Genomic DNA, 26,247 nt, shown 5'->3' on the forward strand with positions numbered 1-26,247 from the left:
AGGGAACATGGCCTCTAAGGCCATGGTCGCTAGGTGGCTTAGGGAAGCGATTGCGTCAGCTTACCTTGGGATGGGAAAGTCTTCCCCTCTCCATGTTCGTGCACATTCTACTAGAGCTCAGGCTACTACCTTTGTGGAGTGTCGGTTGGTTCTGTTGGAGGACATTTGTAAGGCGGCGACTTGGTCATCTTTGCATACGTTCGCGAAGCATTACCGTCTTGATGTGGCGGCGCATCGAGAGGCGTCTTTCGGGGGCTTCTGTTTTGTCGGCCGGGGTAGTCCGGTCCCATCCTTGATGAGGATTGCTTTGGTACATTCCACAAGTCTCTGGATTGATCTGGGGATGCTATGGAAGGTAAAATTATGTCGTACCTGATAATTTTCTTTCCATAAGTCCCTCAGATCAATCCAGAGGCCCTCCCTGGGTTTTGCTTTAAGAAGGTCTGCTCGGATTTCTTATGATTCAGTAGGTTTTGTTCACATTCCTTGGTTGAACGGTTATAGGGAGTTCTTATGTTTCTATTTTCATTGTTTATTCTATAGCAGCTCGGGGATTTATCTCCAGTTTATGCTGCTTTTGCAGAGGCAGGAGAGTGTTGTATAGTTCAATTGAAGTTTATTACTGCTTTGGTATCGTTATACTGAAGTTAGTTTGGCTGCACATGCCCTCTTATGGCAAACTTCGGAGTTCTCTCTATCTAACCTGCTAGAGGAGGGGCATAACCCACAAGTCTCTGGATTGATCTGAGGGACTAATGGAAAGAAAATTATCAGGTAAGGCATAATTTTACCTTTTGCTAAGTCGTACTCTATTTCCGTTGATGACGTATGCTGCTCATCAACTTGATCTTCTGCTCACTCTTTTCTGAAGAAATACCATTTGGATGTTTTGGCCAGGGGAGATGCTGCGTTTAGGCTGGTGGTCCTTTCAGCAGGGAATGCCATATCTTGCACCGCTTATGGGATGTACATAAACATCTTCGAGTATCTGGCTTGATCTATGGGATGAAATGGAGGAAGAAATTAGTTCCTTTCTTTAATCCCAACAGATGAATCCAGAGGCCTGCCCTTGGGTTCCGTGTCTGCATACTGTTGTATGTTATTTGCTTCCTGAGCTGATAGATCTGTTTGTGTGCAGAGACCGTTTGGGGGGGGGGGGGGGGGGGAACAGTTAGTGTGCTATAGTTTTCCGCTGGTTCTCTCCCCCCTACAGAGGTAGATTTCTCCTCTGTTCCATTGTTTCCTTACTGCTTTATCAAAAATACTGAAAGTGAGTCTGCTGCACAGTATCTTTTATGGTGGACAATAATCTGCAAGTATCTGGATTAATCTGTTGGAACTAATGGAAAGAAAATTATCAGGTAAGAACTAATTTTTCCTTCTTGGAGGAGGGCAGGGCTAATTTTGTTTGTATTTATAGACTGTATGTCTTTCATCTTTAGATCTAAAGCATTTGTGGTTTGGGGAGTGGTGGGGTGGAATAATGTGTTGGAATAACGTAATTGTTTAGTAAGCACATATATACCAGTGAGAAACAGTTCATATGGTGTTTATCTGCCATCATCTATCTAGATTTTTTTTTTTCCTATTTAGTTAAAAAGTGGCTAGATTACAGACGTTCTCAGTTAACTCTTAATGGTACAAGTACAAAAATGCATTGATTTATGGAGCTGTTGTGACTATAATTATGTTCTGATACAGAACAGATCCATTTCTTCAAGGGCAGGCTGTGGCTTGAAGGATTGGCATGGCTACCAATTTGAAGAAGGGATCTGCTTAACCAAAATTCAGTGCAAATACGTGTAACTGAAATGCTTTTCTTGTATCTGGTAGTTATATTGGCCTCTTATTTTCTAGGCTGACATTATTGGAAATAATTTTAAAGAATCCTACAAGGCTCATTATTGCAAGATCCTATATGTGTTGTGCCTTCAGCAGTTTCCTTCACCTCACCATACAGCTACAGACAATAGTATATCCACAGCCATGAAAGTGGACAGGACTAAACTGAAGAAAACTCCCACGGAGGCGGTAAGTCTTTGTATTACTTCTAGATGTGGTCACCATCCCCAATGTTCCCTCTAAGGACTCAGTTGATGTGAGCAAAAATTTTCCATTACATTACCATATGAGTACTTCTTACCGATACATACACTGTACCTTAACTCTTTGCTCCCAGTCAGCTCTATCTCTCCAGTCCAGTATCTTCCTTTTGGCCATGTGAATAGTGATGTTCCGCAACACTGTAACAGAAGTCCTGGGTTTACTGTTAATCATAAACTCCTTAGTGTCAGCAGCAGATGAATCCAGGAACTTAGTGGGTTGTGTCCATCTACCAGCAGGTGGAGATAGATTACTGACTTTAAGCCCAGTGACACAGAATAGATACTTGATTTGGGAGGAGCTATCTCCAGCAGGTGGATGGACGGACATATTCTGTCTCCTGGATTCCTCTGTTAGGGGTGCTCCTGGCCTTGGTCTCCTGGGCAGATGAGTGTGGGGGGGTGTCAGCTATTTGATGCTGGCTTTAGGGGGCATACCTGGTCACCCTAGGTCCCTCCCTCCCCCTAGGTGCCCCCTGCCATTGGTTTTCTGTGGGATTCCTCTCCCTCTGTTCATTTGTACTACTTTGATTTGGCGTCAATTAAAAAAAAAAAAAAAAAGGGGGGGGGGGACCTCAAGGCTTTGTGTTTTGAACCCAGGAACTTGGCCCCTGTGCCTTTGTTGCACTAGTGGAACAAGAAACCTGCTGTTTTGAAGGAAATCAAGAAAAAAAGACAAGCGTCTTTCTTCTATAGCAGCCGTGCTGGGCAGGGAGTGCAAGTGCTTGTCAGATTTGTCGTTGTGTGGTGTTCAGGTGGCAGGTCTTCTCTGGGGACCATGGTACTTGCGGCGGCGATGAATTTTTTTTTGTTTTTGAAGTACCTCCATTGTGACTTGGGGGAGATGGCTGCGGAGATTGTGAAACTCTGTAGGAAGCTGTGGGTGGTGTCTGGTTTCTGCATCAGTGGGGGGGGGGGGGGGTGTGCTCAGATTTTATTGTAATTTACACCCAATTTTGTCTTACTCCTTTATCAAGCTTACCTAATGGAGCGTTTTCAGCAGCAGTCAGGGACCTTGCTGCAGGACTTTCTTGGGGTACTCTCTTCACCTCTGCCCCTGATGTCTCCTGAAAAAAAGAAGGCATGTAGAAGCTGCTTCTGAGGTGGGGTTGTTGGGACCCCTTCCTCCTTTCCCCTCTGAGCTATCCCTGTTCTGCAAGTTGAGGCATTCTCCCTTGGAGGGAGAGCTGGAGGACCATCTAGAGGTCCGGATTTTTTATGATGATTCTTGCCCTCAGGTGCCGAATATTTCAGTGAACGAGGCTCCAGCGCCAACCACAGCTAACCTCAAAATGGCTAGCATTAGGAGACTGGCTTGGTCTTCTCCTGTGCATGAAACTATAGATGAGCTCGTCTCTGTGCAGTGGTCCACCCCGATGATGGTTGAGAAGGTGATGTCTTGCCTATGGATTATTTGGAGAAGTTGAGCTCCCTAAGGTGGACGCTTTTGTGGCAGCAGTCACCAAGAAGGCTACCTTCCAGTAGAAGGGGGTATAGCAAACCGCTATGTAGATAATGATGAAGAAAAAGCAAATTTGCTAAATAGATATTTTGTTAGGTTTTCACAGAAGAAAATCCTGGTGAAGGACCGCGATTGACTGGCCAAAGTACATATGAGAATGAAGTGGATATAGCACCGTTCATGGAAGAGAGTGTGTATGAGCAACTTGAAAATCTAAAGGTAGACAAAGCCATGGGACCGGACGGGATCCACCCCAGGATATTGAGGGAGCTCAGAGAGGTTCTGGCGGGTCCTCTTAAAGATTTGTTTAATAAATCCTTGGAGATGGGAGAGGTTCCTTGGGATTGGAGAACAGCGGATGTGGTCCCTCTTCACAAAAGTGGTGATAGGGAAGAAGCTGGAAACTACAGGCCGGTAAGCCTCACTTCGGTTATTGGAAAAGTAATGGAAGTGATGTTGAAGGAAAGGATAGTGAATTTCCTGGAAGCCAATAAGTTGCAAGATCCGAGACAACATGGTTTTACCAAAGGTAAATCGTGCCAAACAAATCTCATTGAATTCTTTGACTGGGTGACCGGAGAATTGAATCATGGACGTGCTATAGGCGTAATCTACTTAGATTTCAGCAAAGCTTTTGACACACTTCCCCACAGGAGGCTCTTGAATAAACTTGACAGGCTGAAGATAGGACCCGATGTGGTGAACTGGTTGACGGACAGACACCAGAGGGTGGTGGTTAATAGAATTCGCTCGGAATAGGGAAAGGTGAGTAGTGGAGTGCCTCAGGGATCGGTGCTTTTGGCTGATTCTGTTCAATATATTTGTGAGTGACATTGCCGAAGGGTTAGAAGGTAAAGTTTGCCTTTTTGCGGATGACACGAAGAGTTGTAACAGAGTGGACACCCAGGAGAGAGTGGAAAACATGAAAAAGGATCTGCAGAAGCTAGAAGAATGGTCTAAGGTTTGGCAATTAAAATTCAATGCAAAGAAATGCAAAGTGATGCACTCAGGGAGTAGAAATCCACGGGAGACGTATGTGTTAGGTGTCTGATATGTACAGACGAGAAGAAGGATCTTGGGGTGATAGTATCTGAAGGCGACAAAACAGTGTGACAAGGTGGTGGCTATAGCTAGAAGGTTGGTAGCTTGTATAGAGAGTGGTGTGAGCAGCAGAAGAAAGGAGGTGTTCATGCCCCTGTATAAGTTGTTGGTGAGGCCCCACCTGGAGTATTGTATTCAGTTTTGGAGGCCATATCTTGCTAAGGATGTAAATTGAATTGAAGCGGTGCAAAGAAAAGCTACGAGAATGGTATGGGATTTGCGTTACAAGATGTATGAGGAGAGACTTGCTGACCTGAACATATATACCCTGGAGGAAAGGAGAAACAGGGGTGATGTGATACAGACGTTCAAATATTTGAAAGGTATTAATCCGCAAACGAACCTTTTCTGTAGATGGGAAGGCAGTAGAACTAGAGGACATGAAATGAGATTGAAGGGGGCCAGACTCAAGAAAAATGCCAGGAAGTATTTTTTCACGGAGAGAACGGTGGATACGTGGAATGCCCTCCCGCGGGAGGTGGTGGAGATGAAAACGGTAACAGAATTCAAAAATGCGTGGGATAAACATAAAGGAATTCTGTTCAGAAGGAATGGATCCTCAGAAGCTTAGCGGAGATTGATTGGCAGATCCGGTGGTGTGAGGCGTGGCTAGTGGTTGGGAGGCAGAGCTAGTGCTGGGCAGACTTCTACGGTCTGTGCCCTGAAAATGGCAGATACAAATCAAGGTCGGGTATATACATAAAGTAGTACATATGAGTTTATCTTGTGGGCAGACTGGATGGACCGTACAGGTCTTTCTCTGCCGTCATCTACTATGTTACTATGAAGGATGTGCAGGACAAGAAGCTGGAGCATCCTTGAAACAGGCTTTCGAGGTCTTGCCTCTCTTGCTCCAGGCCGCCATCTGTAGCTCATATGCGATGAGAGCTTGTCTTGCCTGGGCCCAACAGGCGGCAGATTCGGCATTGTGGGATGATCAGCCAGCGACGGATTTTCCCTCCTTGGAGTCCGGCTTGGTTTATTTGGCAGACTTGTATGACCTTGTGTGGGCGTCTGCTAAGCAGATGGTGTTAGCTGTGATGGCTTGGTGGCTTTTGTGGATTCGCCATTGGGTAGCTAACGTGGCCTCTAAGCAGTGGTTTACCAAACTCCCATTCTGGGGTTGGCTGCTGTTTGGGGAGAACATGGAGAAGTTGGTCAAGGATTTGGGGGATTCCAAGATGCAACGTTTACCTGAGGATTGGCAGAAGCCGACAGGGCGAGTGCTGCATGTCCCTTTTTTAAGGAGGCCTGGAATTATTGGCTGGGGTGGAGTTTGGCTGGAGCAGGATCATCTTCGGGTTTTCAGAGGTCCCGTTTCCAGCAGTGGTCATTCTTTTGTGGGCGCTAGCAAGGTTCGGGCTCCATGTGATGGGGTTCCCCCCTGCTTGTTGTATCAAATTGGGTTGGCTGACTTTTTTGAGCAGTGCTCTGGAATTATGTCAGACCAGTGGGTTCTCGACATTGTCTGAGACTGGTACAGATTAGAGTTTTTTGCTCCTGTCGGTAGTTCCCCCCCCCTTGTAATCCCTGTGCAGAGGTCACTGAATGTGCTTGGCAGTTCTTCCTACTCTGGCTGCCTCACAGGAGCGCAATGCCGTGGCGCCCATCCTTTCAAGCGAGTGGGGATGGGCCTGCTGTTTGATCTAATTTGTGGTGCCAAAAAAGGGAGAGTCTTACTGACTGGTGTTGGACCTCAAACATGTGAGCCGCTCTCTGAAGGTCCAGCACTTTCATGTGGAAACATTGCGTTCGGTCCTGGTTGTGGTGCAGCTGGGGGGTTCCTAACTGCCCTGGACCTCAAGGTGGCTTACTTGCATCTTTCCATTTGGCCTCCACACCAGTGTTTCTCTGATTTGCAGTGCTGGGTTGCCATTTTCAATTTCAGGTTCTTCCCTTCGGCCCAGCCACGGCTCCTTGTACGTTTTCCAAAGTCATGGTAGTTGTGACAGCATTCCTCCAGAAGGGAGGGCATTCCAGTGCATCCGTCTCTGGATGTCTAGTTGATCCAGTCGTCCTTGGAGTTGGGAAGCCACCACTAGGGTGGTGGAATTGCTCCATTCCATAGTGTCCCACAGATCAATCCAGAGACGAGTGGGTTATGTCCCCCTACCAGCAGGTGGAGATAGAGAGAACCTCACACTCTTGGTATATGTAGACCTGTGCAGCCAGCTTAGTCTCAGTATTCTCTCTATCTCAGCAGGTGGATAGACATATCCTGTGCAGCTCTCTGGATTGAGATGTGCTCCTAGCCTGTTCCCTCAGGATTAGTTGAGCTAGGGGTTCGTGGCAAGGTTGAGCCAGTAAGGGGTACACCTGGTGGTGCCAGGTCCCTCCCCTACCCTCTTCATGTCGCCAGGCTTGGTAACTCTCCTGGGCGCTCAGATGCTGATTATCTTTGCAACTCCTGCCTTGAGAAAAAAAAAGAAGAAAGAAAAGGAGCAGAGACTGAAGAAAAAGCAAATAAGGCAGAGCAGAGGGAATAAGGACTGTTCAGCTCTAACACCACGGTGATTGGTAATTTCTTTCCTTTGGGACTCTTTTTTTTCTTTACTATTGAGGTGAGTGTCAGTTTTTCCCTTTTTGGGTATCGGTATCTGTACCCTTCCAGGAAAATGTGCTGAAAGTGCTTTACAGATGGTACTTGACTCCTGTGAGGTTGCACCACATATTTTCGGATGTATCTTCTTTGTGTTGGCGTGGATGTGGTCAGAAGGGCACTGTGGGACACATTTGGTGGTCCTGCCCTAAAGTGCAGGCATACTGGAAATCCATTCAATATAGTTTACAACACTGGTTTCAGAGACCGATTAAATGGTCCCCGGAATTTTTCCTTTTTTCCAAAAAACCACCGGGCCTTACTAAAATGCAGGGGTTGTTGACCAGGTAGGCTATGTTGGTGGCGAGAGTGGTATTGGCGGCTCATTGGAATTCTCCTGTGGTTCCCTCCAAGGTGCGATGGCTGAACAAACTGTGGTTCATTTGCGAGAGGGAGAAACTTCGTTCGGAACAAAGCCGCAAGGTGGCGAAGTGGGAGAGTATGTGGGAGCCCTTCCTGAAGAACTGTTCTTGTTAAGGGTGTGGGGGAGGGGAATTCATGGGGGTGGGGGTGGGAGGGATGATTTCAGGTCAGTGGGGTAACGAGTGTTTGGGGGGAGCTGGGAATGAGAGGGGGGAGGGAGGGGATCCGAATGAGTGCGTAGAAGGAACTTCTAAAAAAAAACTGTTGAAAAATCAGAAGAAACTGTTTGTTATATTGGGCTAGTTGACTTATTCCATTGCTTTTTTGGGCTGATGAGAAGTGTTGGTGGGCTATATGTATTGGTTATGCTCAGATGCCTTAAAGGCTGTTTGTATACTTGTCAATGTTCAATAAAATCTTTAAAAAAAAATATATATATAAAATCATAAGTGTTCGAGGCTTCTGCAGATGAGGATAGAGCCGACGGGGCAGGGATGGGGACAAACTTTGTCTCCGTTCATTCTCTCTCAGTGATCTCTATCTCCACCGGCTGGTAGACACACAATCCACTAGTTAGTGGATTCATCTGCTACTAAAGGAAAGATAATTTTCAGGTAAGATGTGATTTTACTATATTATTCAGTTTCTTTGGTAGGTTGCCAAATGGCCATCAGTCTTCAGCTCTGCTAATTTTTAGTTTGCTGTTACCAAACATTAAGATACAGATATGTATTATCTGTACCTAATGGTTAGAGCAGCTAGCAGGGAAACCAGCATTTGAATCTGACTGCTGCTTCTTGAGATCTTGAACATATTATGTAACCCTTCATTGCTTCAGGTACAAAGCTTCAAGTGTAAGCCCTCTAGGGACAAGGAAATACCATATTTTTGCGCAGAGAAGCTGCAGTTTTTCTGCTCTTGTGCAAGTGTACCAATGTATTCCTTTGTGTCTACTGTTTATAAGTTGATCTCATGTATAAGCTGAAGTCAGTTTTAGGGCTAAAAATGGCCAAAACCACTGCGACCCATATATAAGTGGAGGCTGTGTCCCACATTGTTCCCTCTCTCCCTCTCCTCCACCTCTAGGTCCAACATTTCTCTCTCTCTCTCTCTCTCTCTCTCTTTTGAGGATTATATTTATCCCACATTGATGGCGTGGAAAGGAAGTGCAAAATTCAAATTAAAGGAAAGCACCAAGGTGGAGAATTTTAGGCCACAGGACAGCAGCCAAGCATAGTTAAGGGGTGGAAAAAGGGAAGGCCTGAGAAAATAAGTTGTTAAATGGGTTCGAAAATGAGGGTAGGATTGTTCACCAAGTTCGACAGGATGAGCATTCCAGAGGGAAGGATTCTATGCAGGGAACAGTGAACTGGGGGTGGAGGAAGACTCAAATGGAAGGTAAGCGCCAAACACAGGACCCTAGATGGAATGTAAGGAGAAATAAGCGTGGATAGCTAAGGATTCCTAAGCCAAGGCAAGAGCCATAAACTAGATACAGAAAGAAATGGAGCCAGTGATGGTGAGCAGGAAGGGGGAGACACGATCTGACCTATGAGCATGGGAAAGCAGACAAATAGCTGTGTTCTGGATAGTTTTGAAGACGTTTAACAAATTTTGGAAGACCCAAGACAATATTGTAGTAATCTAGGCAATGAACAAAATAAGGTGGCACAAGAATTTATCATCCAAGCTATTACAGAGGGATAGAATAAAACGGCGAGTGAAAACATGCCCAAACCATAAAAAAGAGATACAAGTTAAGGGATAGTAGTGGGTCGAGTGATCCCTTAGTATTTGAGATATTGAACCAGCTGAAGAGGTGAATTGTTTAGAAGCGGAACCACAGAGGGAGAAAACATTACCTCTGGTCCAAAGAGTGACTTTTTGAGGGATTCAAGGTAAGGTAGTTATCCGTGAGCCAAGTGTCAGTTATGTCTAGGCATGATAAAAGAGGTGAAAGGCCAAGGTTAGAGGGATTTTGAGGGAAAAGCAACAAGATACTGTCTGCATAAGTGAAAAACTTAATATTTGCTCATTGTATCAAAGAAGCTAGAGGACTTAAAAAGGTAGAGGAGCATTTGAGTAATGGGGTAAAGATTATGAATGGGAATGAGGAAGTTGAACAGAGAAAAGACTGATGTCAGAAATGAGGAAAACCGAATGAGGATTGACACAGAAATGCCAATGGAAACAAGCCTCTCTAAAAGGAGAGAATGACTGACCATATTGAAAGCTTCACTTGGATCCAAGGAGATAAGATATATAATCCACGGTCAAGGTAAGCATGGACCTCATTAAGAAGGGCAGTCATAATAGTTTAAATTGAATAGCCTTCCCGGAAGCCAGACTGAAAAAGGTGAAGATAGCGGGAGGACTCTAAATGTGGGGACTGTTGATCCAAGACAACTCAGTTAGAAACACAGAAACATGATGGCAGATAAAGGCCAAATGGCCCATCCAGTCTGCCCATCCTCTGTAACCCCTAACTCTTCCTTTTCCTAAGTGATCCCACATTCTTATACCATGCCTTCCTAAATTCTGACACAGTTCTTGACTCCACAGCCTCCACTGGGAGGCCATTCCACACTTCCACCATCCTTTCCATGAAATAATACTTTTAGATTTCTCCTAAGCCTACTCCTCTTAACTTCATCATATCCCCCCTCATTCCAGAGTTTTCCTTCAGTTGAAAAAGGCTCACTTCCTGTACATTAATGTGCTTGATATATTTAAACATCGCCATCTTCCTTGTCATCAAGCAGATGCAGCCATTACAGATGGGTTGTGTCCATCAACCAGCAGAGGGAGATAGAGAGCACACTTTTTTCAGTGCCTCATACCAGCTTGCTCCACTGCCTCTCTTCAGTATTTCTCTATCTCCCCTAGCAGAGTGGTTGTAGCTTCTTCGAGCTCCATCTAAAATCTGCCTGGAGGTTGCTCCTGTGCTTTTGCCAGTTGTTAGCAGGGGTGTTGGAGGCTATAGCAGCTTCACTTTAAAGGCACATAGGTTCGCCCTTTCCCTGCCTTACCCATACCTCCGTGGATGTGGACACATTGCTTAGCTTTCCCTGCCTTTCCCACTCACCTGAGCCTCCGGAGTTCTATTTACCTCTGCTTTCCTCACAGCGTTAAAAAACAAAAAAAAAAAGGAACAGAGGTATTTCCTTGCCTTTTTCTGTGATACTTGGTCCAGTGAGGTAAGAGTGTTTTCTGACTCCTCCGGGGTGGGCCCACGATCGGGGCGATTTGGCGCAAACCGCCATTTTGAATTTTACCGCCGTTTTCGGCGATGGCTGCAGAGAATGTAAAGCGCTGTTCCAAGTGTGGCAAACGCAGATCAGCAGCGGGGCTCTGTAAATCGTGCTGTACAGACGTTAGAGCCGGCCCGAGCATGGTGAGCGACGATTCTTCACGCTCTGAGCTGGCAGTTGGGAGGCGGGGATAGTGCTGGACAGACTTCTACGGTCTGTGCCCTGAAGAGACAGGTACAAATCAAAGTAGGGTATACACAGAAAGTAAGTAGTACATATGAGTTTGTCTTGTTGGGCAGACTGGATGGACCATGCAGGCCTTTTTCTGCCATCATTTACTATGTTACTGTGTATTTTGAATTTACCACATGGCGCGACCTCCACTGAGACGGAGAGTCCTGAGCCCAGGGGGAGGCCTCGGAGTGAGGCTGATATGAGAGCTACTAGCCTCGGCAGAGATCCGGGTGCCCAGGGTGAGTTTTTCTCCCCTGATTTTGTCTTATTAATGCATAAAGCATACATGCTTAAAAGAGCTCTCCCATAAAGCCCTGCAGGGGCCTCTTCTAATGCCCCCCCGGTGGATTCTAGCCTGGGTATGCCCTCTGAGGCGTTATTCCCTGATAATTGGCAGAATATGAAGTGCAAAAGGGCTCATTCCCCTTCAGAGAGTGCTGCACCTCCATTCCGCCCCCCCCCCCCCCCCCGTGGTCGGGCTGTTAGGATTCGGAGGACTCTGGCAGGCCTTCATGGTCTGAGGAGCCAGAGTCTGGTGCAGAAGTGACTCAGGATCTAGACGATCCCTCCATGGTGAGGATTTTCCACCGTGATGAGCTGCCAGCGCTTATTTCTGATGCCCTGCAGGCTCTCTCTATTGAGGACCCTGACAGTGGCTCAGCCTCTGTGAATCCTAGTACCAAAAAGTCTGCTTGAGCCTTTCCTTTGCATGACTCCATCCAAGAGCTTATTTCGGCTCAATGGGCTGACCCCGAGGGACTGTTGAAAGTTTCCAGGGCTATGGGGCAATTATACCCTTGAGTGAGGAGCATATGGCTCACTTTTGCTATGCCTAAAGTGGATGCCCTAGTCATAGCTGTGACAAAGAGAACTACCCTCCCTGTTGAAGGAGGTGTTGCCCTGAAGGATATTCAAGACCGTAGACTGGAATCAGCATTTAAACGATCATTTGAACTTGCAGGTCTCACTATTCGGGCGTCTGCATGCAGTTGTTATGCTGCTAGAGCCTGCCTGGCTTGGTTGCAACAGGCAGTGGAACAGCCCGGTGATGGAGCAGAGCCCTTTTCAGATGTGGCTTCGCGGATGGAGTCGGCCTTGTCCTTTCTTGCTGACGCCCTTTATGATATTGTCAGAGCATCGGCTAAACACATGGCAGTAGCAGTGGCAGCTCGCCGTCTTCTTTGGCTAAGGCATTGGGCGGCAGACATGGCCTCTAAGCAAAGGTTGGTGAAGTTGCCCTTTCAAGGCCCTCTCCTGTTTGGTGAGGAGTTGGAGAAAATTGTGAAGGGCCTGGGTGAGGCTAAACCCCAGCGCTTACCCGAAGATAGGCCTCGGCCTTCCTCTAAGGGTGTGGCGGTCCACTCCTCTTACAGACCTCGTTTCCGTGAAGCTCGAAGGTACCGCCCAGGGCGTTCTGCTGGGTTCACTTCTCATGCCCATTTTCAGCAGAGGAACTCCTTCCGCTCGGACAAACGTTCCGCAGCCGCTGGCTCAAGGCCTGGAGTTCAGGGGCGACCCTCTCAATGATGGTGCGCCGGCCCACTCCTCGAGTCCTGTCATCGGAGGACGTCTTTCCCTCTTTGCTGAGGAATGGGCCAACATTTCCTCAAATCAGTAGGTCTTGGACATGATCAGAGACGGTTACAGAATAGAATTCAACACCCCTGTAAGAGACGTGTTTGTGGAGTCCCGATGCGGTTCTGCCGCCAAACGGGCGGCAGTAGAGGAGACTTTGCAAGGTCTGATTCAGATAGGGGCCGTGTCCCTGGTACCTCCCGCCGAACACGGCCGCTACTCCATCTACTTTGTGGTGCCACGAAAAGGAGGGTCTTTTCGCCCTATTCTGGACTTAAAAGAATTAAGTCCCTGAGAGTGCGGCATTTCCACATGGAAACCCTGCGCTCCGTCATTGCGGCGGTACAGCCAGGAGAGGTCTCACGTCTCTGGACCTGAAAGAAGCTTACTTGCATATTCCAATTTTGCCCCCGCACCAGAAGTTTCTGAGGTTTGCGGTGATGGGAAAGCATTTCCAGTACTAGGCCTTGCCTTTTGGCCTCACCACAGCTCCCCGCACCTTTTCGAAGGTTATGGTGGTAGTAGCTGCCTTTCTAAGGCGAGAGGGTATTCGGGTTCACCCGTACCTGGACGACTGGCTCATTCGAGCAAACTCTGCTGCAGAGAGTCAGCATGTAACAGCCAGAGTGGTCTCAGTACTTCAGTCTGTGGGCTGGGTTGTCAATTTGGCCAAAAGTCACCTGACCCCCTCGCAGTCTCTAGAATATTTGGGGGCCAGGTTCGACACAGCCTCGGGGTATGTGTACGTACCTGAGCAAAGGCGATGCAAGCTTCAGAATCAGGTCCTTCTGCTCCTGAGGATGCCCCGCCCGCGAGCTTGGGACATTGTCCAGCTGCTTGGATCGATGACGGCCACCATGGAACTGGTGCCCTGGGCGAGAGCGCACCTGAGACCTCTACAGTATGCTCTACTCCAAAGATGGTCTCCAGTATCTCAGGATTATCAGTGCAGACTCTCTTGGCTCCCTGCGGCCCGACTCAGCATGGAGTGGTGGCTCTCAGACAGCATGCTGCGGTGAGGAATGCCGCTGGCGCTCCCCGATTGGTGCCTAGTGGTGACAGATGCCAGTCTGAAAGGCTGGGGTGCACATTGCAAGGGGAAGCATGCCCAGGGTCTATGGACACCCGAGGAGTCGGAGTGGTCCATCAACCGACTAGAGTTGAAAGCGGTGTTTCAGGCGCTTCTGGCCTTTCAAGTGACCCTGGAAGGATTGGCTGTCCGAGTGATGTCGGACAACACGACAGCAGTGGCCTACATAAATCGACAAGGTGGCACTCAGTGCAGAGCTCTAGCTGCGCAGGCCGAACAAATTTGCCACTAGGCCGAGCTGCATCTACAGTTTCTGTCGGCAGCTCATATTGCAGGTCAGAGCAACGTGCAAGCCGATTATCTAAGCAGGCATCAGATCGATCCAGCGGAGTGGGAACTTGCAGATGAAGTATTCCTGCAGATATGTGCCAAGTGGGGCCAGCCCGTGATGGATTTAATGGCGACAAGCACCAATGCCAAAGTCCCGTGCTTCTTCAGCAGACGGAGAGATCCTCGCTCGGCGGGGTTGGATGCCTTGGCTCAACCCTGGCCTCCGGGCCTACTGTATGTGTTCCCTCCGTGGCCCTTGATAGGGCGAGTGCTCCTGCGGATTCGGCTGCATCCAGGAGAAGTGGTGCTCTTCACCCCGGATTGGCCCAGGAGGCCTTGGTATGCGGACCTCCGACAGATGCTGTTGGAGGCTCCCTTTCCGTTACCTCTGGTTCCGCACCTGTTGTCACAGGGTCCGGTGGCCATGGAGGACGCCGACCGATTTGGACTTATGGCCTGGCGATTGAGAGGGCGCAATTGAGAGACAAAGGCTATTCCAATAAAGTAATTACCACTCTCCTGCAAGCCCGCAAGCGTTCCACTTCCGTGGCTTATGCCAGGATTTGGCGCCAGTTTGAAGCCTGGTGTGCTTCTAAAGAGATCACACCCCTGCGGGCTCCTGTCTCGCCGATTCTGGACTTTTTGCAGGATGGTGTACAAAAAGGCTTGGCCTATAATTCCCTGCGGGTACAAGTGGCAGCGTTGGCCTCCCTGCGTGGCAAGGTTGAAGGCGTGTCTTTAGCTGCTCATCCAGATGTGGCACGGTTTCTTAGAGGGGTGCTTCGGCTCCGTCATCCCGTGCGTGCACCTTGTCCAGCGTGGAACCTGGGGCTAGTGCTGAAAGCCCTTCAGGGTGCTCCCTTTGAACCGCTTCGGCGTGCTTCAGAGAATGATTTGACACTGAAGGCCGTCTTTTTAGTGGCCATTACTTCGGCGAGACGGGTGTCAGAGCTCCAGGTGCTGTCCTGTAGAGACCCTTTTCTGCAGTTTTCGGAGTCCGGGGTCACGGTTCGGAGTGTGACTTCCTTCTTGCCTATTGCCTAAGGTGGTTTCAGCGTTTCACCTAAACCAACCTATTTTATTGCCCTCCTTTGTAGAGGAGGAGTTTCCAGACTCTTTTGGGCAATTGCACCTGTTGGACGTGCGCAGGACTCCGCTGCAGTATCTGCGAGTTACTAACTCTTTCAGGACCTCTGATCATCTGTTTGTTTGGTATCAGGGCCTTGCAGAGGGTCTCCAGCGTCTAAAGCCACTATTGCCCGCTGGCTTAAAGAATCTATCTTTTCAGCTTATTTGCTTGCCGGCCGGCCTCCGCCTGATGCCTTTAAGGCGCATTCCAGTAGAGGAATTTCCTCTTCTTGGGCTGAAACTGGAGCACTCTCTCTTCAAGAGATTTGTAGTGCGGCTACCTGGGCTTCTAAGCTCTCTTTTGCCCGACATTACAGGCTGGATGTGGCTGCCAGGAGGGACGCACATTTTGGAGCGCAAGTGCTGGCGCGTGGTGTGGCTTGTTCCTACCCTATCTAGGAATTGCTTTGATACATCCCATCTGTAATGGCTGCATCTGCTTGATGACAAGGAAGGGAAAATTAGGTTCTTACCGTGATAATTTTCTTTCCTTTAGTCATAGCAGATGCAGCCATAATCCCTCCCTGTCTGATTGCTATCTGCTGTAAATCTATTTCAGGTTTTGTTCATGTTTCCTGGAGATTCCGTCCTTGGGAGAAAGTCGGAAAACAGTCTTCAGGATTCTTGTTCAGTTAAAGGAGGATGCCTTAATTCCCTCCAGTTTCATGTTTTGGAGGATGAGTTTATGCCCTCCGGGAGGATGTTTCATTCCCTCCATTCTGAGTTAATGCCCTTTGTTGTAGGGCCATCGTTCGCTGTGAGGAAAGCTCATGTTATTCCCATTGCGGGTTGCCATACTGCTTTGGAAGCTTCAAATACTGAAGAGAGGCAGTGGAGCAAGCTGGTATGAGGCACTGAAAAAAGTGTGCTCTCTATCTCCCTCTGGTGGTTGATGGACACAACCCATCTGTAATGGCTGCATCTGCTATGACTAAAGGAAAGAAAATTATCACTGTAAGAACCTAATTTTCCCATATTTCCTCTCTTCCAGCATATACATGTTGAGCTTCATAAGCCTGTCCCTATATTTTTTGTGTTCAAGACTGCTTACTAATTTTGTAGCCACCCTCTGGACCGACTCCATCCTATCACCTCCCTTTTCCTGCTAGTCATCCTTCTCTTTATGTACCCTGTTTGGAAGCTTTAAGGTCATCAGGCACAGTCACTCCCAAGTCCCGCTCTTCTTTCATACACAGAAGCACTTCCAACTCCTATATTGTATCATTCCCTGATTGATCCTGCATTTTTTAGCATTAAATCTTGGTTGCCAAATATCGGACCATTCCTCCAGCTTCGCTAGGTCCTTCCTCATGTCATTCACACCCTCTAGGGTGTTCACCCTGTTTCAGAGTTTGGTATTATCTCCAAGAGACAGACCTTACCAGATAGCCCTTCCGCGATATTGCTCACAAAGACGTTAGAGAGCCAGCCCATGGACTGATCCTTTCGGTACTCCACTGATGACATCCCTTTCTTCAGAACAAACTCCATTTACCACCATCCTCTGTCTCCTTCCATTCAACCAATTTTTAACCCAATCAGTTACTCTAGGTCCCGTACCGAGGGCACTCAATTTATTTATCAGTCGCCTGTGTGGAACTGTGTCAAAGGCTTGGCTGAAATCTAAGTATACCACGTTTAATGCCCCTCCCATGTCCAACTTTGTGGTCACCCAGTCGAAGTCAGTCAAATTCGTCTGACAAGACCTGCCACTAGTGAAGCCATGCTGCCTCGGGTCCTGCCTACCATTCAGTTCGAGAAACCTCACAATCCTCCTCTTTAGTATCGTTTCCATTAGTTTACTCAACACCTAGCCGCTTTAGCCTTTCCTCATAGGGAAGTCATCTCACCCCCTTTATCATTTTCGTCTCTCTTCTTTACCTTTTCTAGTTCCACTATATCTTTTTTGAGATGCGGTGACCAGAATTGAACACACTGTTTGAGGTGTGGTCGCACCATGCAGTGATACAAATGCATTGTAACGTTCTCATTTTTGTTTTCCATTCCTTTCCTAATAATGCCTAACATTCTATTTGTTTTCTTAGCCGCAGCAGTACACTGAGCAGAAGGTTTCAACGTATCATCAACAATGACACCTAGATCCCTTTTTTGGTCGGTGACTTCTAACATGGAACCTTGCATTACGTAGCTATAATTCGGGTTCCTCTTTCCCACATGCATCACATTGCACTTGCTCACATTAAACATCATCTGCCATTTAGACACCCAGTCTTGTAAGGTCCTCTTGTAATTTTTTGCAAGCCTGTCGCGATTTAACAACTTTGAATAACTTTGTGTCGTCAGCAAATTTAATTACCTCACTAGTTATTCCCATCTCTAGGTCATTTATAAATATGTTAAAAAGCAGCGGTCCCAGCACAGACCCCTGGGGAACCCCACTAATTAACCTTCTCCATTGGGAATACTGACCATTTAACCCTACTGTCTGTTTTCTACCTTTTAACCAGTTTTTAATCCACAATAGGACACTACTTCTTATCCCATGACTCTCCAATTTCCTCTGGAGTTTTTCATGAGGTACTTTGTCAAACGCCTTTTGAAAATCCAGATACACAATATCAGCCGGCTCACCTTTATCCACATGTTTGTTCACCCCTTCAAAGAAATGTAGTAGATTGGTGAGGCATGAAAATGAATGAGCAGTGAAATATTCAGATGGAGAAAATTTGGGACCCCCCCCCACCCCCACCCCACGCACTCTCATTAGTGGAAAGTGGGGCTGAATAGGCAGAGAAATCCACTGGGAGGAATTGGGCTAAAAAAGGCTCTTCGCCGGATCAGAGCCAAGTTTAAGAACAGAAGAGAGTCTGAATTAGAGGCAACAAGGTTACAGACCACTGCAGTTTTCAGTCTAACTGAACAGACATTGAGCAAATATAAAAAGAAACAATGATCATAACGTGATTAGGTTTGAGCTACTACCTTGGATGAACCCGCAAGGGAAATCTACTGTAGCTGCATTTAATTTTCGAAAGGGTGACTATAATAAAATGAGGAAAATGGTTAAAAAGAATCTATGGGCTGCAGAGATTAGGACACTAAATCTGGCATGGACATTATTAAAAAAAATCATCTTGGAAGCCCAATCCAGATGCATTCCACGTATTTGCAAAGGTGGAAAGAAGACAAAATGTCAGCCTGCATAGTTAAAAGGTGAACTAAAAGAAGCCATTACAGCTAAAAGATTGTCCTTCAAAGAATGGAAAAGGACCCAAATGAAGAAAATAAGTAGCAAGATAAGCCACCTACAAGTCAAATGAAAAGCAGTGAATAAAGAAGACTAAACAAGAATATGAAGAGAAACTAGCCGCAAAGGCTAAAGCTCACAGTAACAACTTTTTCAGCTACATCAGAAGCAGAAAGCCTGCAAGGGAATTGTGGGACTGTTAGACCACAAAGGAGCAAAAGGGATGCTCAGAGAGGACAAGGCAATAGCGGAGAAACTGAATGAATTCTTTGCTTCTGTCTTTATGAAATAAGAGGTAAGAGATCTGCCTGTACTGTAAATGGTTTCAAAGGTGATGATGTAGAGGAACTGAAAGAAATCTCTGTGAACCTGGAAGATGTACTGAGTCAAATTGACAAAAGAGTAGTAAATCACCTTGACCAGATGGTATACATCCAAGGGTACTCAAAGAACTTGAGCATGAAAAGCAAACAGGATGCTAGGAATTATTAGGAAAGGTGGTGAATAAGACTGAAAATACTGTAATGCCTTTGTATCGTTCCATGGTGCGACTGCACTTTGAATATTGCATTCAGTTCTGGTCGCCGTATCTCAAAAGATATAGCGGAATTAGAAAGGTTCAAAGAAGAACGACTAAAATGGTAAAGGGGATGGAACTCCTCTTGTATGAGAGAAGGCTACAGAGGTTAGGGTTCTTCAGCTTGGAAAAGAGATGGATGAGAGGAGCGATGATCGAGGTCTACAAAACCTTGAGTGGTGTAGAGCGAGTAGAAGTAAATCATTTTTTTAATTGTTCCAAAAGTACAAAGACTAGAGGACACTTGAAGTTACATAGAAATACTTTTAAAATAAATAGGGGTAAATGTTTTTTCACTCAACAAATAGTTAATTCTCCGAGGACAAGCAGGCTGCTTGTTCTCACTGATGGGTGACGTCCACGGCAGCCCCTCCAATCGGAATCTTCACTAGCAAAAGTCTTTGCTAGCCCTCGCGCGCCGATGCGCACCGTGCATGCGTGGCCGTCTTCCCGCCCGAAACCGGCTTGTGCCGGCCAGTCTTCTTTTCTCCGCGCTCGGTACGGTTGTATTTTGCCGTTCGTGCCCCGAAAAGTCGACCTCGCGCGTCGTTTTCGACTCGTTTCTGTGAGAAACTGTTCAAATTGTTTCGGAAAGACCTCTTTTGGTTTTTCCCTTCCTGTACTTCGAGTTTTTTCTGCCCCGGTAAGTTTTCTTTCGTCGTCGGGGTAGGCCTTATTTAGGCCCCGGTCGAAATTTCCTTCTCGCTATTTTTCTGTGCCAATTTTCGCCATTTCGACTTTGATCTCGCCGGCGTGATTTTTCCGCCCATGACATCGAAGCCTTCCAGCGGCTTCAAGAAGTGCACCCAGTGCGCCCGGGTAATCTCGCTCACTGACAGGCACGCGTCGTGTCTTCAGTGTCTGGGGGCTGGGCACCGCCCTCAGGCCTGTAGTCTGTGTTCCCTTTTACAAAAGCGGACTCAGGTAGCGAGGTTAGCCCAGTGGAACATTTTGTTCTCAGGCTCTTCGTCGGTATCGAGTGCATCGACGTCTTCAGCATCCAGACCTTCATCCTCGGCTGCCAGTGCATCGAGGCGTCGGCCCTCTGCATCGGCGCTGAGACATCGGACGACTGTATCGACGTCGGTGGTACCGGGACCTCGTCTGCTGATGTCGTCGGACGGTGGTGCTTCGTCTGGAGTGCAGGTGAGGGCTGTCCATTCCCCTGCTGGTGGCGGTGAGCCTTCGGGTGGGTCTCCCCCTACCCTGAGGGCTCCTGCGGTACAGCCCCCCCCCCGAGATCGACCTCCCTCGGTCTCGGCCCCGAGGAAGCGACGGCTGGATTCTACGTCCTCCTCGTCGGTGCCGGGAAGCTCCGGTGACATGCTTCGTTCCAAGAAGTCGAAGAAGCATCGTCATCGGTCTCCTTCCTGGGTCGGCACCGAGAGCTCTGGGTCGCCGAGGGAGTCGGCACCCAGCAGGCATCGGCACTGAGAGGACCGCTCACCCTCTGTTCAGGAGGTGTCGATGCGCTCCACTCTGGACAGCCCGGAACAGCCTCCACGCCCGGAACAGGTTCTGACGTCGACGCCTGCATCGACCTCCATGCCTTTCTCTGCAGCCGCTCTAAACAAGAGCCTCCGGGCCGTCCTCCCAGAGATTCTGGGAGAGCTGTTGCGCCCTACCCCTCCGGTACTGGCGGTGCTTGCGCCACCGGTACCGTCGAGCGTGGCGCCGGCTGGCCCATCGCCCGAGGTGAGGTCCCCGGCGTCGGTGCCGCGTGCGGTACCGGCTGCCGCCGCCTCCCAGGAAGGCTCCCCGACTACGTCGGCGGAGGGAGCTTCGCCGATGCGGGCGAGGGAGTCTACCTCTCGACGCCCCCATCGTGGACGTGGCTCTACAGAGTCGAGTCGGGCGAGGTTGCAGACACAAGTTCGTGAACTTGTGTCTGACACCGAGGGTGAGGCCTCGTGGGAAGACGAAGGAGACATCAGATATTTCTCTGACGAGGAGTCTGAGGGTCTTCCTTCTGATCCCACTCCCTCTCCTGAAAGACAGCTTTCTCCTCCTGAGAGTCTGTCTTTTGCTTCCTTTGTCCGGGAGATGTCTACGGCCATCCCCTTCCCGGTGGTTGTGGAGGACGAGCCCAGGGCTGAAATGTTTGAGCTCCTGGACTATCCTTCTCCACCTAAGGAAGCGTCCACTGTACCCATGCACCATGTCCTCAAAAAGACATTGCTGGCGAACTGGACCAAGCCTTTAACTAATCCCCACATTCCCAAGAAGATCGAGTCCCAGTACCGGATCCATGGGGACCCAGAGCTGATGCGCACTCAGTTGCCTCACGACTCTGGAGTTGTGGATTTGGCCCTGAAGAAGGCCAAGAGTTCTAGGGAGCATGCTTCGGCGCCCCCGGGCAAGGACTCTAGAACCTTGGACTCCTTTGGGAGGAAGGCCTACCATTCTTCTATGCTCGTGGCCAAAATTCAGTCTTACCAGCTCTACACGAGCATACACATGCGGAACAATGTGAGGCAGTTGGCGGGCTTGGTTGATGCGCTCCCCCCTGAGCAAGCCAAGCCATTTCAGGAGGTGGTCAGGCAGCTGAAGGCGTGCAGAAAATTCCTGGCCAGAGGGGTGTATGACACCTTTGATGTTGCGTCCAGGGCCGCTGCTCAAGGTGTGGTGATGCGCAGGCTCTCATGGCTGCGTGCCTCAGACCTGGAGAATAGAATCCAGCAGCGGATTGCGGACTCGCCTTGCCGTGCGGATAATATTTTTGGAGAGAAAGTCGAGCAGGTGGTAGAGCAGCTCCACCAGCGGGACACCGCATTCGACAAGTTCTCCCGCCGGCAGCCTTCAGCCTCTACCTCTACAGGTAGAAGATTTTTTGGGGGAAGGAAGACTGTTCCCTACTCTTCTGGCAAGCGTAGGTACAATCCTCCTTCTCGACAGCCTGCGGCCCAGGCTAAGCCCCAGCGCGCTCGCTCTCGTCAGCAGCGTGCGCCTCAGCAAGGCCCCTCGGCTCCCCAGCAAAAGCAAGGGACGAGCTTTTGACTGGCTCCAGCAGAGCACAGCCGACATCCAAGTGTCAGTGCCGGGCGACCTGCCAGTCGGAGGGAGGTTGAAAGCTTTTCATCAAAGGTGGCCTCTCATAACCTCCGATCAGTGGGTTCTCCAAATAGTCCGGCAAGGATACACCCTGAATTTGGCCTCAAAACCTCCAAATTGTCCACCGGGAGCTCAATCTTACAGCTTCCAGCACAAGCAGGTACTTGCAGAGGAACTCTCCGCCCTTCTCGACCAATGCGGTCGAGCCCGTGCCATCCGGGCAGGAAGGGCTGGGATTCTATTCCAGGTACTTCCTTGTGGAAAAGAAAACGGGGGATGCGTCCCATCCTAGACCTAAGGGCCCTGAACAAATATCTGGTCAAAGAAAAGTTCAGGATGCTTTCCCTGGGCACCCTTCTTCCCATGATTCAGGAAAACGATTGGCTATGCTCTCTGGACTTGAAGGATGCCTATACACACATCCCGATACTGCCAGCTCACAGACAGTATCTGCGATTTTAGCTGGGCACACGTCACTTTCAGTACTGTGTGCTACCCTTTGGGCTCGCCTCTGCGCCCAGGGTGTTCACAAAGTGCTTGGCTGTGGTAGCAGCAGCACTTCGCAGGCTGGGGGTGCACGTGTTCCCATGGAGATTGGAGTGTTTTCCGACCCTCATCACACAGGACGAAGGGGCGCTTCTGCATCCCAACCTCCGGTCCCTGGCTCTCACGGCCTGGATGTTGAGAGCGTAGACTTTGCCTCTTTGGGTCTGTCAGAGGGTGTCTCCTGCATCTTGCTTGCTTCCAGAAAGGATTCCACTAAGAGGAGTTACTTCTTTCTGTGGAGGAGGTTTGCCGTCTGGTGTGACAGCAAGGCCCTAGATCCTCGCTCTTGTCCTACACAGACCCTGCTTGAATACCTCCTGCACTTGTCTGAGTCTGGTCTCAAGACCAACTCTGTAAGGGTTCACCTTAGTGCAATCAGTGCATACCATTACCATGTGGAAGGTAAGCCGATCTCAGGACAGCCTTTAGTTGTTCGCTTCATGAGAGGTTTGCTTTTGTCAAAGCCCCTTGTCAAGCCTCCTACAGTGTCATGGGATCTCAATGTCGTTCTCACCCAGCTGATGAAACCTCCTTTTGAGCCACTGAATTCCTGCCATCTGAAGTACTTGACCTGGAAGGTCATTTTCTTGGTGGCAGTTACTTCAGCTTGTAGAGTCAGTGAGCTTCAGGCCCTGGTAGCCCAGGCCCCTTACACCAAATTTCATCATAACAGAGTAGTCCTCCGCACTCACCCTAAGTTCTTGCCAAAGGTTGTGTCGGAGTTCCATCTGAACCAGTCAATCGTCTTGCCAACATTCTTTCCCCGTCCTCATTCCTGCCCTGCTGAACGTCAGCTGCGCACATTGGACTGCAAGAGAGCATTGGCCTTCTATCTGGAGCGGACACAGCCCAACAGACAGTCCGCCCAATTGTTTGTTTCTTTTGATCCCAATAGGAGGGGAGTGGCTGTTGGGAAACGCACCATATCCAATTGGCTAGCAGATTGCATTTCCTTCTCTTACGCCCAGGCTGGGCTGACTCTTGAGGGTCATGTCACGGTTCATAATGTTAGAGCCATGGCAGCGTCGGTAGCCCACTTGAAGTCAGCCTCTATTGAAGAAATTTGCAAAGCTGCGACGTGGTCATCTGTCCACACATTCACATCTCATTACTGCCTACAGCAGGATACCCGACGCGACAGTCGGTTCGGGCAGTCAGTTCTTCAGAACCTGTTTGGGCTTTAGGATCCAACTCCACCCCCCGAGGGCCCTGTTTGTTCTGTTCCAGGCTGCACTCTCAGTTAGTTGTTAAATTTTTTAGGTCAATCTCAGTTATGTCCTCGCCGTTGCGAGGCCCAATTGACCATGTTTGTTGTTTGGAGTGAGCCTGGGGGCTAGGGATACCCCATCAGTGAGAACAAGCAGCCTGCTTGTCCTCGGAGAAAGCGAATGCTACATACCTGTAGATGGTATTCTCCGAGGACAGCAGGCTGATTGTTCTCACAAACCCGCCCTCCTCCCCTTTGGAGTTGTGTCTTCCCTTGTCTTTGTCTTGCTACATATGAGACTGGCCGGCACAAGCCGTTTTCGGGCGGGAAGACGGCCGCGCATGCGCGGTGCGCATCGGCGCGCGAGGGCTAGCAAAGACTTTTGCTAGTGAAGATTCCGATTGGAGGTGCTGCCGTGGACGTCACCCATTAGTGAGAACAATCAGCCTGCTGTCCTCGGAGAATACCTTCTACAGGTATGTAGCATTCGCTGTTTTGGAACTCTTTGCTGGATGATGTGGTGATGGTGTTTTCATATCTGAGTTTAAAAAAAAAAAAAGGTTTGCACAAGTTCCTGGAGAAAAAGTCCATAGTTTGCTATTGATACAGACATGGGGAGGAAGCTGCTTGGCCCAGGATTGAGAGCATGGGATGTTGCTGCTAATTGGGTTTCTTCCATGTACTTTTGACCTGGCTTGGCCACTGTTTGAAAACGGGGTACTGGGCTAGGTGGACCAATGGTCTGACCCAGTATGGCTTATGTGTGTTTCTAGGGGATCAGTGTAAATTCCTGCCTGGATGACTGGCTGATTTGGGCAGATTCAGCTGCAGGCCAACATGGCCCACCTCTCAAGGTCATCTCTTCGTTAGGAGACCGCCAGCCTGGTCATGAATCGAGTACCTGGTAGTCTGCTTCACCACTGCCCAGGGGATGGTGATCTTCCTGGAGGCCAGTTAGAGAAGCTTTAGGTACAGAAACACAGATTGTGTGAACTTCCAGTTCAGTCTGATCCACCTCCCTGTGTGTGTGGGGAGTGGAAGGGGTTTACTGCTGGATCATTCACAGTTGGTGATTGTTACGACAGATGCGAGTCTCCTCAGCTGCGGAGCTCATTGCCAGTGTTTGATATGGGACCTGGACTGAGCAGGAGGTAGCCTGGTTCATTAATTTATTTATTTGGATTTTGCTCACACCTTTTCAGTAGTAGCTCAAGGTGAGTTACTTTCAGGTACACTGGGTATTTCCCTGTCTCTGGAGGGTTTGAATTTAGTTTGTTCCCGAGGCAATGAAGACCGGTTCTGTAACCACTAGACCACTTCTCCACTTCATTAATCACCTGGAGACCCGGACAGTGCATCTAGCGCTGTTGGAGTTTCTTCTACTTTAGGGAGAGGTGGTCAGGGTGGTCAGTGTCACTTCGGTGGCTTATATTAAGAAATAGAGAGGCACTAGGAGTTAGGCTGTGGCCCTGGAAGCAGCATGCCTCCATTAGTAGGCAGCGATGCACCTTCAGGCCCTCTTGGCTGTCCATATTGTGGGCAAAGGCAATGTGCAAGCAGATTTTCTCAGGTGCTGTCTCCTGTGTCTCAGAAAAAGGAAGCTGGGGCCTTTCAACTCATTCTGGACTGCTGGGAACATTTCTTTAGTCATTGTAGGGAGCCAGCTTCTCAAGGGATAGTTGTCCTAGTCCAGTCATGGCCAGTGGAGGAACACCTCTGTTTTTTATCTCCTTGTTCTTTGATACTTTGTCTCTTTCGCTGGATTGTACGTCATCCTCGTCTTGTCTCGCTAGTGACTCCGGATTGGCTTTGCAGGCCATGGTACACAGATCTTGTTTACCTGTTGAAGGGTGACCCTCTCCTATTGCCCAGAAGTCGGGGTATTCTCTGGAAAGGTCCATTGAAATGGAAGATTTGGATCCTCTCCGGCTTACAGTATGGCTGTTGAGAGGAAGTGCTTGGAGAAGGGCGGCTCTTCTTCCGCCATGATTTCTTTGCTGTTTCACTCTCTGAAGCCTTCCATGTCCCTGGCTTAGGTAAGGATTTGAGGATTTTTGAGGCGGTGCGAGATGGTCACTGTCCCCTTGGAGGGCTTAGGTTCCTAATTATTTTGAGGTTCTTGCAGCAAAGCCTGGACCCGGGGCTGGTGTTGAGCTCCCTGAGGGTCCATGTTTCTGCTCTTTCCAGATTTCTTGGTAAATTGGCCCTGTATGTAGGATGTGGCTTGTTTCCTCAGAGATGCTCTAATCAGTCCCTCCTTTCCCTTGTGGGACCTCAGTCTAGTTCTCCAAGCGCTGGCTAAGGCTCTGTTTGATCCTCTGCACTCGGCCTCCATTAAGGACCTCACTCTCAAAACAGTCTTTCTGGTCACATTTGCCTCTGAGTTTCCGGACTAAAGGCCTTGTTTTTCCAGGAACCCTGTCTGTCTTTTGTGAAGGATTCCATTTCCTTTTGCATAGCCCCTTCCGTTTTTTCTTAAGGGT

The 26,247-nt window shown here is 48.8% G+C and overlaps 1 protein-coding gene across 1 annotated transcript in view; it reads left to right on the forward strand.

Annotated features, from left to right (window-relative positions):
• HUWE1 (HECT, UBA and WWE domain containing E3 ubiquitin protein ligase 1) overlaps positions 1-26,247 on the forward strand; it is a 1,034,695-nt gene that overhangs the window by 56,128 nt on the left and 952,320 nt on the right. The window contains 1 exon segment of the mRNA XM_030194273.1: positions 1,858-2,031. Within this exon segment, the coding sequence (XP_030050133.1) occupies positions 1,987-2,031 (45 nt within the window). The 5' untranslated portion in view covers positions 1,858-1,986.

Source organism: Microcaecilia unicolor, chromosome 2 (genome assembly GCF_901765095.1).
Source record: "Microcaecilia unicolor chromosome 2, aMicUni1.1, whole genome shotgun sequence".
Lineage (NCBI taxonomy): Eukaryota > Metazoa > Chordata > Amphibia > Gymnophiona > Siphonopidae > Microcaecilia > Microcaecilia unicolor.